The 17,904-nt window shown below is 57.1% G+C and overlaps 6 protein-coding genes across 6 annotated transcripts; 4 read left to right on the top strand and 2 right to left on the bottom strand.

The window, feature by feature from the left end:
- Positions 1 to 464: 464 nt before the first annotated feature.
- Positions 465 to 1,556, top strand: F5Z01DRAFT_638630 (Alpha/Beta hydrolase protein; the record flags this gene model as incomplete). Its single annotated transcript, XM_046262387.1, has 1 exon — positions 465 to 1,556. The coding sequence occupies one exon, from the start codon at positions 465 to 467 to the stop codon at positions 1,554 to 1,556; it is 1,092 nt and encodes a 363-aa protein (XP_046115917.1).
- Positions 1,557 to 4,860: 3,304 nt separating this feature from the next.
- Positions 4,861 to 7,124, top strand: F5Z01DRAFT_244085 (uncharacterized protein). Its single transcript, XM_046258432.1, has one exon. It carries the CDS (start codon positions 5,156 to 5,158, stop codon positions 6,635 to 6,637), a length of 1,482 nt encoding a protein of 493 aa, XP_046115916.1. The 5' UTR covers positions 4,861 to 5,155; the 3' UTR covers positions 6,638 to 7,124.
- Positions 7,125 to 7,611: 487 nt separating this feature from the next.
- Positions 7,612 to 9,268, top strand: F5Z01DRAFT_682807 (major facilitator superfamily domain-containing protein; the record flags this gene model as incomplete). The annotated part of the gene is made up of 3 exons (XM_046265793.1): positions 7,612 to 7,666; positions 7,709 to 8,207; positions 8,269 to 9,268. The coding sequence occupies 3 exons, from the start codon at positions 7,612 to 7,614 to the stop codon at positions 9,266 to 9,268; spliced, it is 1,554 nt and encodes a 517-aa protein (XP_046115915.1).
- A 3,219-nt stretch (positions 9,269 to 12,487) lies between these two features.
- On the top strand, positions 12,488 to 15,231 carry F5Z01DRAFT_243753 (uncharacterized protein). The gene is made up of 2 exons (XM_046258430.1): positions 12,488 to 13,047; positions 13,104 to 15,231. Exons 1-2 carry the CDS (start codon positions 12,593 to 12,595, stop codon positions 14,950 to 14,952), a joined length of 2,304 nt encoding a protein of 767 aa, XP_046115914.1. The 5' UTR covers positions 12,488 to 12,592; the 3' UTR covers positions 14,953 to 15,231.
- F5Z01DRAFT_243748 (uncharacterized protein) lies at positions 15,232 to 16,409 on the bottom strand. Its single transcript, XM_046258429.1, has one exon. The coding sequence runs from the start codon at positions 16,152 to 16,154 to the stop codon at positions 15,510 to 15,512; it is 645 nt and encodes a 214-aa protein (XP_046115913.1). The 5' UTR covers positions 16,155 to 16,409; the 3' UTR covers positions 15,232 to 15,509.
- Positions 16,189 to 17,548, bottom strand: F5Z01DRAFT_682805 (uncharacterized protein; the record flags this gene model as incomplete). Its single annotated transcript, XM_046265792.1, has 3 exons — positions 16,189 to 16,918; positions 17,015 to 17,257; positions 17,460 to 17,548. 3 exons carry the CDS (start codon positions 17,546 to 17,548, stop codon positions 16,189 to 16,191), a joined length of 1,062 nt encoding a protein of 353 aa, XP_046115912.1.
- Between the last annotated feature and the right edge of the window lie 356 nt (positions 17,549 to 17,904).

Here is a 17,904-nt window from a genome sequence, read left to right as displayed (position 1 = left end):
ACTTTGACCAGGCCCGACTGACGAGATGAGGCCTCCAGAAGCTGGAGGCGCGATGCGCGAGCGCTCGTAGCTGTGCTTTCGCTATTGGTACGGAGAAACCTCACCTTCGGGATAGTAGAGCCCGCCCAGCCAGCCCGCAATGAGGAGTCGGCGGCGGGTCTAGCCGTGTAGGTGATGACAGCGGGGGGCCGATGTACGGACAGCTACCTACGTATTTAATAGACGATCTGTTTATGGTCGGGCCGCTTTCGTGGGGTACGCAGCACGCTTCCTCGGTCATGAGCTTACACTGTTAAGAGTCTCGAGACAAGAACCCCAAACACAAGCGCACTAGTTCACTCTACTTTGCCTCACACAAAGTAGCGTCTGGCTTCCCACGAACCTTGACTTCAGCTTGAACGGATACCTCAGATCCTCTTCTTACCAGCTACGTACCGGCAACCCCCGCAAAACAAAGGGTGGGGATGGATTTCTCGCATTATGGAGAGGCCACGCCCGAGTGGACCAGGTTCATCGGGGAGAACCCAGACGCTCTGCGAGAGGGTTTCGAAGGCAACGAGATAAGCAATGCCTCCTTTCTACGGGCTGCCGTGGATGGAGCGAGAAGCAAGGCCTCGGTACAGCTTCTGAGCGAAAGTGGCCTGGACAAGAAGGTCACTTTCCAGACGATCAAGATACCCTCCAAGGGGTCTCACGAGATCCCCATCAGGGTGTGCAGGCCGCGTGACGGCGCCCAGGCCAAGAGCAACAAGACGCTGCTGTTCTTCCATGGCGGCGGTCTCCTGTTTGGTGACGAGACGACAGATGACATTGTCATGGCGAACATGGTGGCTGGGACGGGCGCCGTGGTGCTGAACCCTATATATCGTCACACCAACACCCATTCACACCCTGCGCAGACGGATGATGCCTGGGATGCGTTTGAGTACATTTGCTCCAACGGAGAAAGCCTCCAGGTCTCCACGCCACAGGGCATTGGTCTCATCGGTGTCTCGGCGGGGGCCCTGCTCGCCGCCGGCGTCGTTCTTCGTCATCTGGAGAAGAACCGCTCGGAAGGGACAAGACCCATGATCAATGGTGTCGTGCTGTCGATCCCCTGGTTGATTCACTTTGACAACTACCCGTTCCACCTCTTTGCGTCGCGCGAGGTCACGTCCATGGTGCAGTGCGCGGATCGACCCGTGATCCCTCTCGAGCGCGTGAAGCTCATGAATGCGCTTCTGAACGGCAGCCCCACGGACCGCGTGCTGAATCCGGGGCTGGCTCCCGAGGCCGAGCTCAAGGGGTGGCCCAAGACGTGGTTTCTCATCGCCGGCGGCGATCCGCTGCGTGACGATGGCCTGCTCTTTGCGTCGCGACTCCGGGACATGGGCGTGAGGGCGAGGGTCAACATCTACACCGGCCTGCCCCATGGGTTCCGGAGATGGTCCTCGCTCAGCGGGTCCAAGGTGTTTGATGTCGATACGATGCAAGCACTGAACTGGGCGCTCGCTGAGGAGACTGGGGCGGAGGCCAGCGAGGGGGAGAGGGAATGGAGTGAATACGTAGGCAAGTGAAGAAAGGGCTATTAGTCCGAACTTACTATTCCATGAGCGACGATCTGATCGCGATGCTCCCTATCTCAGCGTTGACGGTACCAAGGTGCTGGAAAAGCTTGAGTGTTGTGACGGAATGCCGCCTCGGCACAAGTGAGACTGGGAATCCTATTCCTCGGGTCGATCCAGCAGCTCAAGAGTCGATCGCCATCATGTGTCTTTCTCTTATCAAATAAACCAGTCACGGTGATTATCAGAAGGTACCACGTCGTCAGCCACGAGACCCAGGGCCTCGGCTCGTCAGTAAACCTCTGGGTGTTCTCGCAAAGAGACCCTTTCCGCAGACAAAGTGTGCATCATGAAGTCAGAGCTACCCCACGATGGCTTCACTCGCTTCGCAAAGCCGCTTGTGATTCGCAGGCACTTGACGCGAGCATGTGGGTGATCTACCAAGGGACGGTACGTGGGACGCGAGTCTCGGCAGCCGTGCATCGGTCCAAAGGCGTGTAGACCCAAAGACTTAAAGTGTACTTGTGAGATCAACAAACCAACTGCCGACTAAATTAGAGCTGCAGAGGGACGCTGACTGGCCCGAGGATGCTGTGGACGGACGGATGTCAAGTGCCATCTTGTGATAGTGGGCGAGAGCTGCTGTGATTTCGGGGACGGACATATGGATGCCTCGGCGAGTATCAACAAACACATGAACCTTGCATGACGCCGACCCGTCCCAACTCCAAGGGAATTCCTGACAGCGCGCGCGCATTGACAGTGAGAGGCTGAGAGCCACGTTGCTCGCCTCACCTCACCTCACCTCGCCTTGCCTCGCATCAGCGGCATCACAGGCACAGTGTCCGACCCCAGACTGGGCATGCTCCGGGGAAGGTCGGAACGCCGATCCTGGGGGTGTGCATGGTTTGTGTCAGAGTGCGCCGCGGTGGCTTCACAGCAATGATGAGCAATCACCTCTTCTTCGCTGGCGCTGTTTGACTCAGGGCACCAGCCATTGGGATCCAGTCGCAATTTCGTGGAATTGACGGCTCCATCCGTCCATCGGGGAAGGGAAGGATCGTGCCGACGGACAGCTACCTACTTGTAGGCTGTAACAAATGGATGGATAATTACAGGAAGGCCAGAGAAGACGCTCGATCGATTCGGGCTTCACACTCGGCCTTGTCTGGGCAAGACAGGCCCGTCGAGTTCCCCGAGTTTCCAGAACAATTTCATTCCTTCTGGGCAGGGGCCGCTGCCCTTTGCAGGCTAAATAAATAAATGAAGCCCGCGAGCGTTCCAAATTTGTGTCCAAGAATAGAGTCACACCCTCCTTGACTGAGCTTCCAGGCGATCAAATATTTGCGCGACAGACAGGCTGCCAGCCAGCCAGCCAGGCAAACAGGCAGGCAAGGGAGCAATCTGGGTCAACAACCAAGCTGTACGATCGCGCCAGGAACAACAGAAACAACACTGGTGCTATGTTGACGGGCGGAAGGGTGGCTGGATTGCGGTGTGTGGTCACTCCGGGCGGCTTGCTCGGTGATCAATGTCGCGAGGGACATGGACTGGCCCTGAGCTGAGGTGACAGCAACACGCATGAATGAATGACTGGCTCCATGTCTGTGGGTGCACTGTGTGCATGAAACCGAATGGACGTGCGACGACCTCAAAGGCCAGCCAAAGACCAGCCAAAGCTGCCCTTTGACGCCTCATGTCGATGCCCTGGCCTCAAGGCGCCCAGTCAGCACCGACAAAGAAGCAACGAAGCGACGCGGGAGAGTCCAAACATGAGACCTGGCGAGCCGTGTTGTACACATGTAATACAACATGAATGTAGAACGGACGGCTGAGCAGCCTCCAGTCAGCTCCATGTTCCCTAGGATTCTCCTTTCAAGCGACTGGAGCCTCACTACGCGCACACCCTCCATGTCCCCCTGTGCACAGTATTTCCCCCACGGGCCCCCGGGGAATCAAGACGTTGGATGCCGTCGCGAGACACGACAGATAGACACACAAACAAGAAGCAAATCCAGTTATCATTATTTATAATTTTCCTGTAGGCAGGCAGGCAGGCAGGCACACCGCTCTGCCGGCCCGACCCCCAGAGGAGTATAAGGTATCGCCTGTCTCCCCAGCTTCAGTCCCGTCTCCTCCCCCAGATCTCCTCCAACTCCACAACCACACACTTGATACTTGCTTATCTGTGCATACTACAGCCTCCGACACCTTATTGACTTCCAGTACGGAGTATTCCAGACACACCAGGTATGCCTCGAACCCTTTTGCTATCGTCTCGTTCCACATGACCAGACCACTGACCCTCATCAGAACACTCACAATGCATGCTACTCGGATCCTCGCGCCTCGGCCCATTTCTCCCAACCAGCAGCACGCGCTGGTCAACGGCTGCACGCCCACAACCGACCTACTCAACAGCCTCGCTTCCAAGCTTGATCTGTCCGCCACCCGCCGCCCCTCGACACCGCAGCAAGGCGACTATGTCGTGCCTGCACCACCACCGCCCAGTCCCATTGGCTTCCGAGCCGAGCATTGGCCTGCCAGCGTGCGCTACTGAGCTGCCCCTTGAGTCTTGACTCTTCTGTGCTTTGGGCGAGGGCCTGTACGATACTGTGCCTTGAGTGATTTTACTTTTGTTGTTGTTTTCTGGGCATATAGACAGCGGCTTGTATTCATTCTGGGATATGAGAACATTGGGTTACGGAGTTGCCAGTTTATGGCCTTCTATTTCTTTCTAAAAGTCGTTTACAAGGGTTTTCCGAAGCATGTACGGACATGGAGCGTACACTCAATTTCGAATGCAATTTCAGGATTTCGTTTTTTTTTTTTTTTCACGTGCACTGTTCGGATCTACGCCTGCGTTCACATGCAGATTCAAGACGTACCCAAGATAGATCATCGTTCTCTGGTGTGGCATCCAAATCGCATGACGTGACGCCAGATGCGTATGACTCGGGTCGCATGATTATCAACATGAGCGGTTTCTCAGCTCTGTGTAATAAGCCAGATACATATTGAATGAATCCAGCTCCACCCTTGCAAGCATGTTTGCCGTGAAAAGGCGATTCTGGCCCAGCACTAGCGATGTCGTCGCTACAGTCGAGAACAGTCTATGTTGACTAGATTGGGTCCATGTCAAGCCTATAAACTTCTGAACTACAACTCATTAGCACATGTCAAATTCAACGTAGAATACAGCATCCATAAGTAGCAAAGCCAATTCAGCCCGCCGATGGCGCGCATGGACGCGCCAAGCCCAGCCCTGCGCGGCCCGGACCCGCTTAAACACCACTATACACGGTCCGTCCGAGGTGAAAATGTCGCGACGCGTCAAGACGCGTTCCTGATGGCATCGAGACCCGTTTCCTAGCCAGCCAGTCCTTACTCCACTCCCCATCTGAACTACAAGGAAGGGAAGCAGGCCACTTTCCAACTGTTCGTCCTTCTCATCGAATTCTTTTCTGAACATTGAGCAAGCGGATTCTGAATAATTCTCGCACGGTGTCTGTCTCTGCTGCATCGCACTTGCCTGCCACAGCTTCTGAAATTTGGATTCTCCCATTTGCCCTCCCCGCCTTTTCCGTCGCTCCTGCCCCGTCACAGACAAGATGCCTCGTCCCGCGAAGCGCACCAGGACGGCCACTGAGGCGGCAGCTGCTCCTTCCTCCACGATGCACGCATTCGCCCGTGTCTCCAAGAACAACGCGCTGCACGCGCCGGCAGCCAAGAAGATCCTCGAGTCTACCACATCTGCGAACAAGAAACGCAAGGTCTCCTGCATCGACATTGACGACGAAGTCACACTCGCGCCACACCAACACACTACGACCAGCAGCGAGGGCGATGTCGATGTCCAGCTTCCCAAGAAGCGGGCCTGTCGACGGACGCAGGAACCCACACTCGTGAAGCCGGTCGCGCCTGTCTCTACTGCATCTGCCGCATCCACCACCCCGACACCGACTAAGACAGCCCCGAAAGGCAAGAAGACGGCCAGAGCGAGCACATCACGGGCACAGACGGCGCACAACCCCTCCGAGACAACCATCCTCGGCAAATCAAGACAGACCAAGAGAACAATCCAGACCAAGATTGACGGTTTCGGCAAGAAAGCGAAAAAGGACAATGAGTTCACGGGCGAGCTCGCTGACCTCGTCAGTCTGCACCAGGCCTTTGTCAACACAATTTTGATGCAATTTGCGCACAATGGAACCGCCTCGCCCATTGACTTCCGCACGCTGGCACCACACGTCACCCGAGCCTGGGGCAAGCGGCAGGTCTCCATGGAGGACATTCGACGCTGCATCGCTGTCCAGGCGTGTGCGCAGAACGGGCAGACCCCCCCCTTCATCGTGTCCGACTATGGGCGCGGCCAGGTGTGCATCGAGCTGGCGCCCGACCAGGACACGACCACCATCCGCCAGGACCAGCTCTGCCAGCAGTTCAAGGACAACCTGCGCCGCATCGCTGCCGACCGGGCGGCGGACGAGATGGCCGACGTGGACATTCCCCTCGGCACGCTCTCCATCGCGGATCTGCCCCAAGCCGCCGTGGCGCATCGCGAGACGGGCATGACCAACCCGGCCCTCGGCAAGGGTCAGCGCGCCTTGGCAGAGCTCAAGAACGGCATCGAAGCCCAGCGACAGCAGGAGGAGGCGACCAAGGCGACGCTGGCATCCATGCTTAACGCGGATGGATCAAAGATGAGTCTGCTCGACCGTCTGCGGGCCAAGCAGATCGCCAGGGAGCAGGGCCCAGCGCCTCCCTCGGCGGCCGAGCTCGAGCGACGAGCTGCGCTGAGCCGAGCGCCCGACGTGGCCACCACGCTGTCCATGCTGAGCCTCTCCAAGCCTGCTGGGCTGCCGCGACAGGCCTTCACCATGCAGGCCGTGCTCGACAGCCTGCGGGACTCGCTGAGGACGCCCATCTCCAAGGACGAGGCGACTGGCGCGCTCAAAGTGATCGCAGCCGAGGTGGCCCCCGAGTGGCTTCGCGTCGTGGCCATTGGAGGACGCGAGAACGTGGTGCTACAGAGGCGCCAACAGCCTACGGAACGTGTGATCCGCGAACGCGTAGCCAAGTTGCTGGGCTAGGATACTCTTGCTTGTCGGAGAGAAGGACATGTGGATATGGGGAGCCGGATGACTTTGGATGGATTTGATGTTTTGCGAGGATACCATGGGAGCATGCACTGTTAGCATTTGACGGCGTTGAGCATGGGTTGATATGCTGTGCGTTCATTTCACTTGACGACACTTGTCGGTTGGTGTAGTATGTAGTTGACTAGGACAGTCTAATCATCGATGTCTTTCGTCCAGCATGGCCTATCTGGTGAAGGCAAGCTTACCCCAGACAACAACAATTCACCAAGTTCAAGTGTGCCAGGCTGAACGTTCGATAGGAAGACCGACCGCCGAACGGGTCTCGGACTTCCACGGCGGGTGAACCATGCACATCGGCATCATTCCAACTTACCGAAAGCCCTCGAGAACACATGAACTGCGCAGCAATCTAATCTCTGGCTGTACTCGGGTCTTGAGCGGGCCTTCTGATACCATCATTGTCCTCTACGTCTGCGAGACGATTCTCTACTGTCAAACTTTGCAGTCATTGCCGTATAATAAGAACAAGCACCAACGGCAGTACTTTTGCGCTGCGGCGTGAAATGAGCCGGTCGGGATTAGAGCGGGCGATGGATCGAGAGATAACCAACATCCTCCCCGGTTCGGTTAAGGCCGCCATTCATGTGTGGGGACTGAACGGGAAGACCACCGATCCTCGGCCAGGACGGTGTTGAGAGTCCATATAGGACGGACATGCCCCGAATGGACGACTCCGGGCATCTCCTGGTTCGGTCCTGCCACGCAGGATTCTTATCCGAACCGTAGGATGACGTTGCTTCAAGCTCCTCTTGCTATCTTGCTACGAGGCAACTGATTGCCAACCTTTGCAAGCCTCCCAAGCTGTACCTTTTTCTGTCCTTCTAGTCCGTCGGTCTCATGCGTCCAGCAGCCGGGCTCCGCTTTACACTCCGAGTCCAGCAACACCGACCGAGCCTTGGACAGTCATGGGTGCATCAAAAGACCCCCAGTCGGGGTCATTGTCGGCTGGCGACACAGCCGGTCACCCAGACAGCAATGATGACAGGGACAAGATCCAGCTAGAAACTATCAAGCCTGCGCGCGACGAGGCTCTGTTCCGTTCTGGCTCCCACGTGTCTGGTCCTGATGCTCTTGAACCGCCTCCTCATGACTCCAAGGACCAGTATCATGAGGCGGGTGACGAGGTCTACGAGCGTCTGAGTAGAAGACGCAAGACCCTCGTCGTAGCCGTCTTGTCCTTTTGCGCGCTGCAGTCTCCCATCTCGAGCACAAGTGTTTTGGCCGCCACGCCCGAGGTCGCCAAAGAATACGGCACCACGGGGTCCATCATCAACATTAGCAACGCCGCATACATGGTGTTCATGGGTCTATCGCCCATTGTCTGGGGTCCCATGAGCCAGGTGTTCGGGCGACGACTGGTCACCCTCATCACCGCGGCGGCCTTTTTGGCGCTCAGCATTGGCACCGCACTCGCACCGAACCTCGCGGCGTTCTTCGTCTTCCGTGCCATCACAGCCTTTGAGGGTACGGCATTCATCCTCATTGGGGCCGCCAGTATCGGGTGAGTTGGGCACGGAGCCCCTGTCCCTGTCTCTCTCGAGTTGCTTGGCTCACTGTTGCAGTGATATATATCGTCCCACGGAGCGGGGGACCGCTATGGGCTGGTTCATGTCAGGCACGCTGATCGGGCCCGCCTTTGGCCCTTTCCTGGGTGGCATCATCGTAACGTATTCGTCGTGGCGTTCCATCTTCTGGCTGCAGACGGCGCTGGCTGGCACTGGATTGATAGGCGTCTTCTTCCTGGTGCCCGAAACTATCCATCACAAGAAGATTGACGATCTTGCAAACCACGGGAGGAAAGACCGCATCCGCGCCGTCCTTGGCATGGTCAATCCGCTTCGTGTACTCCGCTGGTACCGCTGTCTCAACTTACTGCTGGTGGCAGGGGCCAGTTCCGCCCTCGTCTGGAACATGTACAGTCTTCTTACGCCTATACGCTATGTCCTGAATCCTCGCTTCCATCTCGAGACACCTCTGCTGTCGGGTCTGTTCTACCTGGCGCCAGGATGCGGCTACCTTCTGGGCACCTTTGGCGGTGGTCGCTGGGCCGACTGGACTGTGAAGAGGTGGATTCGCAAACGGGGATCCCGTGTACCGGAGGATCGGCTTCGTTCCGCACTGCCTTTCGTAGGCATTGTGATACCGGGCTGTGTCCTCGTGTATGGCTGGTCAGTAGACCAAGCCAAAGGCGGTATTCCTTTGCCGGTCATTGCGCTCTTCTTGCAAGGCGTTGGGCAGCTCTTTGCGTTCCCATCCCTGAACACATATTGCCTGGATGTGGTGCCGGGCCAAGGAGCAGACGTCGCCGCGGCCAACTTTTTCTTGCGATATCTCGCAGGGTGCCTCGCCAGTGCGGTGGTCTTGCCTATCATCCAGGCCGTGGGCGTCGGATGGTTCTCGACCATCTCAGCAGCGCTGATGGTTGTCTCAGCCGGTGGCATGATGCTTGCGATCCGACGCGGAGACTCTTGGACACGAACACTCAAAGTCGGTCAGCAAGCTGCCTCCAAGAAACCACCGCAGGCCCAGGATCAACACCCTTCCATCGACGTTGAGCGCTGAGCAGCAAGAAGTGGTAGCTGAATCCACACCAACGAGAGACTTGGCAGCCGTCATGGTAAACTGCGCATGTAGACATGAGACTGCATGGAGTACCAACATACGTGACGGACCCATTACGACGTCGGGTCAGCGTTGATCTCGATCACAGCTTGATTCATGGTGTTTCTCATTACTGATCAGCCACTCACGACCATTCAGATCAAGGTGTGGCCAGCAGTGCCAGGAGGGCACAAACAGCAAGGTACCTGTAGAGACTGGGCGAAACGAACGCATGTCTCATACATGGTGTCATGATGTTGACTCCCAGCCATCCGGAATGCTATCGGGTATTTCATGCTGGAATGCGCTTGATCCGGTCGGCAACGCGGTCGCTGACCGAACACGACAGGGTGTTTCGAAGCATACTTGCGTAGTATGGAATGCAGAGAGAACATTCGTTCTATCAAAGATATTGACTGCAGTGACTGCAGTCGACGATCACAATCTGCTTGCTGTTAGTCGATAACACTGCGTGATCGAGAGCGAGAGACCGATCTCCCAGCCTCACGGAGACCGGGTGAGACTGTAAAAAGCTTGTCTCTTCCCGTCTACTATGTATTCCCCCACGAGATTGGCACCAGTCGAGGCGCTGCGAGCCCATTAGTTCAACAGAATCCCTCTGGCCTGGTGATTTCGCCACACGAATCTATCATGACGGATACGAGCTCGCCAAGTGATCCCCCAGGTGCTAGACAGGGGGTCCAACTTCCAAGACTATCGTGACCATTGAAGAATCGTAGTGGACTGGTGCCATTGGCCCCGAAGAAACGCCTGCCGGGTGCCAATTTCTCGCTGCCAGGAGGGCTGTGGGGTGCTGGGTTAAATCGGCCGAGCTGCCAAGCAGCGTGCGAATTGTTTCGCTCGTATTTGGCGCTTGGGCTGGGTGCCAGAATAGATTCTACTGCAATCAGCCTAGTGTCAGCCGCAGACGACGGACGGCACAGGCTGCCGATTGCAGTCTGCTGGCGGCAAGGTGGTGGTGGGTGTAAAGACGTGTCGAACCCTTATCGACCTGGTGAGGATGTCGAATGCTTGATGTGGTCGCTGCCGCCGATAGCACCGTCTGCACAGGGCGTCGAACCGTTTCCGGCCTTTGCGTCGTCTCGAGGCGCCTGCCGCGCCAGCTCTTCCGAGCATGTCTCGTTGATGATGGGAATGTGGATGGTCAATCTGGCTCGACTCGAGCCTAGGGGAGGGGCTGGCCGCGTGTCCCATCTGTGGCTGCGCACGTCACTGATGATGAATGGTCTTGCCAGCTACAAGTATCATGACTACTTATCTGGCATGGCGATGAGTTCGAACGGCTGCGCAAAGAGTGCAGCAAGAACACTATCAAGAAAAGGCGGCATGGTAATGATAAGATTGAGTGGATGCTACAATGCCCGTGATCAATTAATCCATTGTTGGCCGATGCGCGCGCAATCATTGATGATCCCAACCTGGCTCGCATACGAGATGAGGTGAGATGCGTAGGCCTCCGCCAGTGGGGGGGCTTGGGCCCCTCTAGGGGGGAACTTTATTAGGGAGACGATCCATCGACTATTATTGCTCGTAGCGGAGAGATTAGATGCCATGTTTTATTTCTGGCGACAAGGGCAAAGTGGAATTGACCTTGGAAAATTGGGTTCATGCCTCAGAACTTCAGAAGTCAATCGCAAAGAGGGTGAAGATTCTCTTGTCTCCATGTCTCCCTCCTGCTCGTATTAGCGCCAACGTGTGCCAGTAGCGCCTGCCCTTAGCATGGAACCACTTTTGCGTTCGGGAAGGCGCCGGCTGGTAACCTGCATCATTACTTCACACACTTGTAGTGCAGTCAGCATGATCAGAGATGTCAGCGAGGTTCAGAATGCCAGTGTTCACTAGTTAGAAGAGAAGTGCCGTAGATTGTGATCACGAATAGCTTCCGAAACAGTCTTTGCCGGGCCCGGTTCGGGTCACTGCACGCAGCAGCAACGAATCCGCCCTTCTCAAGCAAACACGAGATTGGCACCTGCTGTCCGCTGCTGACTGACAGGCACTAGGATCCACGGTGGAGCCGCTGCCGCTGCACTCAGCGGGCTCCAGTCCCTGTCACTTTACGCATCAGTGATCAGTCTACCTGATCGGGTGCCATAGCCAGCGACATTGCCAAGGGATTGGATTTTGATGCTGCTCCTTTCCATGTCCGGCAGTCTAACAAGATCTCCATCATCGTAATATACTATACGTATCTCACCTCGTCGACTCTGGTGTTTCCTCCTTCCTTCCACTTCTTAATTGCCTTTCGGCGTCGTTCCTTGTGCGTCCATACGATCGTTGACGCCCGCCGTTCTGTGATCTTAGGTATTCGTCACCTTCACTACCCCCCCCTGGACCGACACCAGCCTCCAATCGAACAGCAGACTGGACCTCAGCACGGCTTATCTCACCTTGCTCAATCAAGGCCTCGACGACAACACAACTCGACTCACGAGACAATCGAATCGACCAGGCAGCAAAAAAAAAAAAAAAAAACCCTTGAAGACCGTCAGCACCAGCCGATTGCTATCCCGCCCGAGTTCTTCAGCAACGACTGCAGACACGCAGCCTGCAGTCTCAGCCTCTCAGCACGTCCAGTCGACACTGCCAGTGTCGTAGCGTGCGGGACCCCCAAACTCAATCAGCGGCCACCACCATCTGATTGGCCAGCCCCCGTCGCCCCCCTGAACCGCGTCGTCGCCGAGAAAAGAGGGCCCCCCCTAAATTATCCTCGTTCGCAGCCAGAAAATCCCCGCCAACGGTCAGCCCCTTGAAATATCTGAGGATTGGCACCCAGCGGCACCCTCTGGTACTTGGCTTCCCACGTGCGGTTGGTGGTAAAGCCTGGTCCCTGGCTGGTCAATTTCTCTCCTGCGCCACGCCCTCTCGCGACCTGCACCCGGAGATTGGAGCCTTGGGGCACAGCGTGCGCTCCTTTTTCCTCGCTCACAACCGCCGACTTGGACTTTTCGGCCTTCCTCTTCTCCATCTCCAGCCTTACGCTCCGCCATCCCTGATTTCTTCATCCTCCTCTCCTCCAACCAGCAAGTCCTCCCTTGCGCTGTGCTGCGGTTCATTCGCTTGCCAAAGCCAGCCTAGCCTCGTCTTGTTGTCTCTCCCTCAAACCTTGTTCCATCCCTCGGTCCTCCCGCTCGTCGACGCGAAACCCTTTTCAACGCGAACGCTCGCTGCTGCGAAATTCAAGCCAACGCACGTCTGTCTACGCGGGACGTGCTGCACTTGTGAGGGTGCACTCCGACCACCAGCACACTCAGCATCATCACCGCCATGACAATTAGCAGTCGGTCGAGCTCTCATGCGTCCATGAACCGAAACGATGACCCCCTGCTTCCCTTTGGGACAAGTGGTACAAAGTTCGACAAGCCTTCAATGAAGATGCGCGTGCGCTCTGTGCTCTCGCGCAACATTGTGCGACGAGTCTTGATATGGGCAGTGGCCAGCATCCTGCTCGTGTCCATTGTCCTGTACAGCAAGAAGCCTGTAAGCCTCTACGATGTTGCCACCCATCATCAGGGCGATGCCAAGTCTCCCGGTGATGGCGACAAGTCAGCTGCTGCCGGCGTGGGCAACACAAACTCTAATAGCCTCAATGTCGTCGTCTCTGAGGACGACGCGGACAGCGACCTCGGCGATGATGGGGAACCTTTAAGTCCCGAGGATAAAGAGGCTAAGAAACAATACCAGGATGACCTGAAGAAGATGCCGTGGCTTCGCTTCAAGCAGTTCGTGCCCACCCACTTGCTCGCCACCCCTGCATGGTTGCTAATCGTTCATCTAGTCTCGATGGTTACTTCAACGGTCTCAAAACCCTTGTGCCAAAGGTCGACCACATCTCCGAGTACCCCAACGTGGACGTCCAGGCTCCTCTGCCGCCACCACCCATGTCCACAGAGATCCCCAAGCCGCGGCCTTACGAACCCTACCAGTTTGAGGGTGAGGTGGCTACTTGCTATCTTGATTCCAACAGGACAATCCCTGCTCCTGCCATCTACGCCTACGACGGTCTCCCTCAGAACTACCCTGATCCTGTCCTGGGCTCGTATGACATCCTCGGCATGCGTGACGACATCTGCTTTGACCGCTTTGGACGCTACGGCCCATATGGACTTGGCTACTCCAAGAGCGCTGGCGGATCCGGCGTCGGCGAGGACACGGAGAGCCAGGGCAACGAATTCGTCTGGCAGACAACGGGCCAGATTGACTACACGGGCATGAATTGGCAAGCCGCCCAAGAACGCTGCTTGGAGGACAACCAGGCTCGCTTCAAGCAGATTGACCCGGAGACCGGCGAGCTTGAGAAGAGCGACAAGAAGATGGGACGCACTGCCCTTGTCATGCGCTCCTACACGGGCTTCAAGTGGACAGAGCACGAGATTCTCAACTTCCGCGCCCTCATCACCGAACTGTCCCTCAAGTCCAGCGGCGAGTACGACGTTCACATGCTGCTGCATGTCAGGGACACGGACATTCCAGTGTGGTCGGACGACGTGACCGTCCAGCGCCTCCTCGATGCCAACGTGCCCCCCGAGTTCCACGGCATTGTCACCTTGTGGAGCGAGCCCCAGATGAGGCTGTTCTACCCTGGCAAGTTTGGCGAGACCTTCTCGAACCCAAGTGGCCGCGACATTCACGGCGTGTACCGCAGTGGCCACTTCCCTCTTCAGATCTTTGCCATGCAGCACCCCGAGTACGAGCACTTTTGGAACTGGGAGATGGACATGCGTGTTGTCGGCAGCTACTACGAGCTGTTTGACAGGGCGGGCAAGTGGGCTGCCACCGAGCCTCGTCCTCTGATCTGGGAGCGCGCCGCTCGCTACTACATCCCCTCTTACCATGGCTCCTGGGAAGAGTTCGCCAAGATTGTGCAGCAGGACACTGTCCGCTCCGGTCTGTCCTCGCCCTTTGGCCCTCTGAAGTTCCCTGGCCGAAAGTCACTGCGCTTCGAGGCCAAGGGTCAATCCGTCATGCCAGAGAACTGCGGTGCGCACTCGGACCGCAGCATGTGCGGCGTTGGCGAGGCGGCTGATCTGATCACGATGAACCCCATCTTTGATACCGATCAGTCCGGCTGGTTCTTTGGCCTGGACGCCACCGGCTATGCGTCTACTCCTCCTCCCCGCCGCGCCTCCATCATCACGGCCTCTCGTCTCAGCCGCCGCCTCTTGATGGCGATGCACGAGGAGGTCTGGAGGCACCACCACACCATGTTCACGGAGATGTTCCCCGCCAGTGTGGCCTTCCACCACGGCTTCAAGGCCACCAATGCGCCTCACCCCATCTACCTGGACCGCGCCTGGGACCCCATCGGCTCCGCACCCGACGCCGCGTTCAACGGTGGCCGCGACCACTCGACATCCGGCCACGGCAGTCCGTTCGACATTGCCAACGAGCACAACCACGCCGGGTCCAGCTGGTACTTTAACAGCGAGTTCTCCGGCATGATCTGGCGCAGGTGGCTCGGCTACGCGCAGAAGGATGGCCGCGGCAAGTTTGGAGGCCGCCACAACGAAGGCAGCGAGCGCGGTGGCAAGGAGGAAGAGGAAGGCGCGTCGAGTAGCGGTCGTCTGTGCCTCCGCAGCATGCTATTACATCCCATCAAGCACGAGCACCCCAAGGATCCCCGATGATCGGGCACGCAGGATGGCCTTTCTTGCTTTATTTTCTCCAGTCACGCTGCAACATACACACACAACCACGGGTGGACATGACCGCGCTTTTACGGCAGGCGACGAACGAACAGGCGTTTCGGGTTGGCGTACACAACTACTACTACTACTACTACGTACCCCATGTTGGACGCTATATAAGGGGGGACGGGAGAGTGGCTCAGCACTTTATGACTGACTGAGTCCTTGCCCACCCACCACGTCCCGTGTACACAGCAAAATGGATGGCGTTATGTTTATGATTTTACTTTTCATTTACAAATCCCCTTGCTTCCTTCGTCTCTGCTCGGGGATGGGCATAGCTTGCTTGGTGGGCGGTACTGCATCTACACATTCGACAAATTTCTTCTTTTTTTTTTTACCTTTTTTTTAAACTACATATCATGTTGGCGACGGGTCAGTCGACGCGGAGGAACGGACGAGCAGGAGAGTCCGACATGGAGACAGAAAGACTGTCTGTGTTGAATGGGGACGACCATGATTGTGTGACAACGTGAATAGAGCATCTGAGACATAATCTAATTGACGATATGAGATGAACATGCGCTCCAACTGAATCCCGAATGTGAAATGAGTGTCTTGTGAGGGCGGCGCAGCGTGGAATGCTCAGCTTGAGAGCGCGTCGCGTCAGAGCTGGTGTGGATGTGGACGTATTTTACATAGTACGTGTTGCTTTCAATGTAGATATCACGAGCAGAACCATGCTGTTGAACCAAGAGAGCAAGTGATATATGTTCCTGTCGTCCGTCACTCATTGACCTTCCACCGCCCAACGTGAGAGAATCCCACGAAACGAACAACCCAGCAAGCAAGCAGACAGCGCAAAGCACCAGCAAGGCATTAACAATAAGGTGACCCAAAATCCTGCAACCAACCTCCAGCACGGCATGTACTACAAAAAAGCTTGTGGTATCCATATCGAAAAAAAAAAGAAGGGGGACCGTTTCGCGCGAACCCCTTTGCGCGCGACACCCGTCAAGAACGCCTCCCAAACGCCCGTCTTTTGAACAAGGACGCAAAGCCACACAGACATGAGCCCCCTGTCCTGGGGGGCCGCGTTCATCCGCCCAAGAACCAGCGAGAAAAGAATAGCGTGACGAACTCGTAAATAGACACATCTTTTTCCTCACGGCCAGCGATGCTCGCTGCATTTTCCACTCCATCTCCCAGTCAGCCAGTCAGTCGCGGCCGAGTGGCCTATTTCTTGAGGATGGCATCGTAGAAGCTGGCGATGCCGGTGATGGCGGCGCCGGTCAGCATACCCTGGTAGCCGCCGTAGACGGCGCCGTTCAGCCTCGCAATGGAGGTCTCGGGCAGCAGACCCCAAAAGGTCACGCCCTGTCCGTAGACGAGGAAGGAGACCAGGGCCTTGGCGATGCTAAAGGTCAGGGGGTCGACGCGGTACTCAGGACCCTGCGCGGCGGCGCGGGCGCGGGTGCGCGCGCCAGGTGCCGAGGCGCTGTGGGGAGCGGTGGCGCCCAGGTTGAAGAAGAAGCCGGCAAAGGTGGGCACGATGAAGCTGGTGAAGAACCAGACGAGGGCGGGCGACCAGAAGAACTGGGAGACGAGGGCGAACATGTCGGGCAGGTAGACGGGGTAGTCTGCGCGGCCGATGATGTTGACGCTGGCGGGGATGGTGAAGGCGTAGACGTCGGGCAGGACGGCAGGGCGGATGAAGAAGAGCTCGGTCGCGGCGACGATGAGGACGAGCGCGTGGACGCTGGAGATGGTGTCGCGCGCGGCGACGGTGGTCTCGCCCACGCCCGAGTCGCGGTACAGGGACGAGACGTGGTTGCGGACGGCCACGGTCGAGTTGTCGACAGCGCGGGCAACGTCGGCCGGCGTCGCAGGCAGGGGGATGCGCGCGACTTGTTGCGACAGCGTGCGACCGGGTGTCTGGACGAGGGCGGTGGAGCCAGTCTCGACTCTGTTTTTTCCTTTTGTCAGTGACTGATGCTTCAAGCCTGTGCGATCGATGGATTCGCCGGGTCGTCGCGCGTGCGCGCGCGTCGGGGGAACTCACTCGTTGACCATGTCCTCTGCGGCCTTGGAGGCCTTCCTCCTGGCGACCTTGAGGGTCTTCTCGACGTCTTCCCCAATCGATTCGCGGCGTGACTGGGAATCGCGCTTCAGAGGGGAGCCGAGGGCCTTGGAGCGGCTGCTGTAGTAGCCGGCCAGGTCGGAGCGCGACGACAAGGTGGCGGCGTTGTCAGCGAGGTAGCTGTCGAGGGTGGCCTCGATTTCACTCTTCAACTTGCCATTGGGTCTGTCATGGCATTCGCGTCAGTATGGATCGGCGAGGAGAGGGGTTGAGCCATGTGTGGGGGATGGATGGGGGGGTTGAGGCAGGCTTCGAGGTTTGTCTTGTTTGGTTCGCGCGACGCGACGATGCGCGCGCGACCAGCCGGCGGTGGCCTCCATTGCTGCGTCGCAAGTGACGAGGAAGAGGAAGAAAGAGGTGTACATACATTTTGAGGTTGAGTTTCTCCGCAAGGTTCTGCAAGTCGCCCTTGCGCTGGGCCTTGAGCCAGCTGTTTGTCGAGGGAGCGGTAGCCATTGTGTTGTGTGTTGTTGTTGTGACGATGCGGTCAAGCAAGCTCTGGACGTACGTGATGCGCGGGCGCAATAAAGTTGGAGCGTATAATTGTTTGTTCAGCAATCCGCGAGGGAAGAATTCGAGGGTCAAGGGTACAGATACGATGCCTGTTCCCTGAGAGATCGACAGTGCGACAGGTACCAGATAAGAGTGTGGCTGGTGTGGAACAGGAGCAAGCAAGAGGGAAGTTTTATAGTATCGTAGCCTGGGTGACGATGGCGATGATACTGGCGGATGTTGGGGGGGCTCTCGGGGGGTTGACAGTGGGTGAGTGCACTGGGGCTTGGCTTGTTTATGTTGTGATTTGGGGGGTCAGA

Source organism: Emericellopsis atlantica (assembly GCF_019669845.1).
Source record: "Emericellopsis atlantica unplaced genomic scaffold F5Z01scaffold_23, whole genome shotgun sequence".
Taxonomy (NCBI): domain Eukaryota; kingdom Fungi; phylum Ascomycota; class Sordariomycetes; order Hypocreales; family Bionectriaceae; genus Emericellopsis; species Emericellopsis atlantica.
The sequence above is the reverse complement of the archived record's forward strand: the minus strand, read 5'-3'. Positions and strand labels throughout refer to the sequence as shown.

Coding starts and splice junctions, on each gene's coding strand:
- F5Z01DRAFT_243748 (XM_046258429.1), bottom strand. CDS start 16,154: ATGGAGTGGAAAATGCAGCGAGCATCGCTGGCCGTGAGGAAAAAGATG.
- F5Z01DRAFT_244085 (XM_046258432.1), top strand. CDS start 5,156: ATGCCTCGTCCCGCGAAGCGCACCAGGACGGCCACTGAGGCGGCAGCT.
- F5Z01DRAFT_243753 (XM_046258430.1), top strand. CDS start 12,593: ATGACAATTAGCAGTCGGTCGAGCTCTCATGCGTCCATGAACCGAAAC. Junction 13,048..13,103: donor CCGTGGCTTCGCTTCAAGCA/GTTCGTGCCCAC, acceptor TCGTTCATCTAG/TCTCGATGGTTACTTCAACG.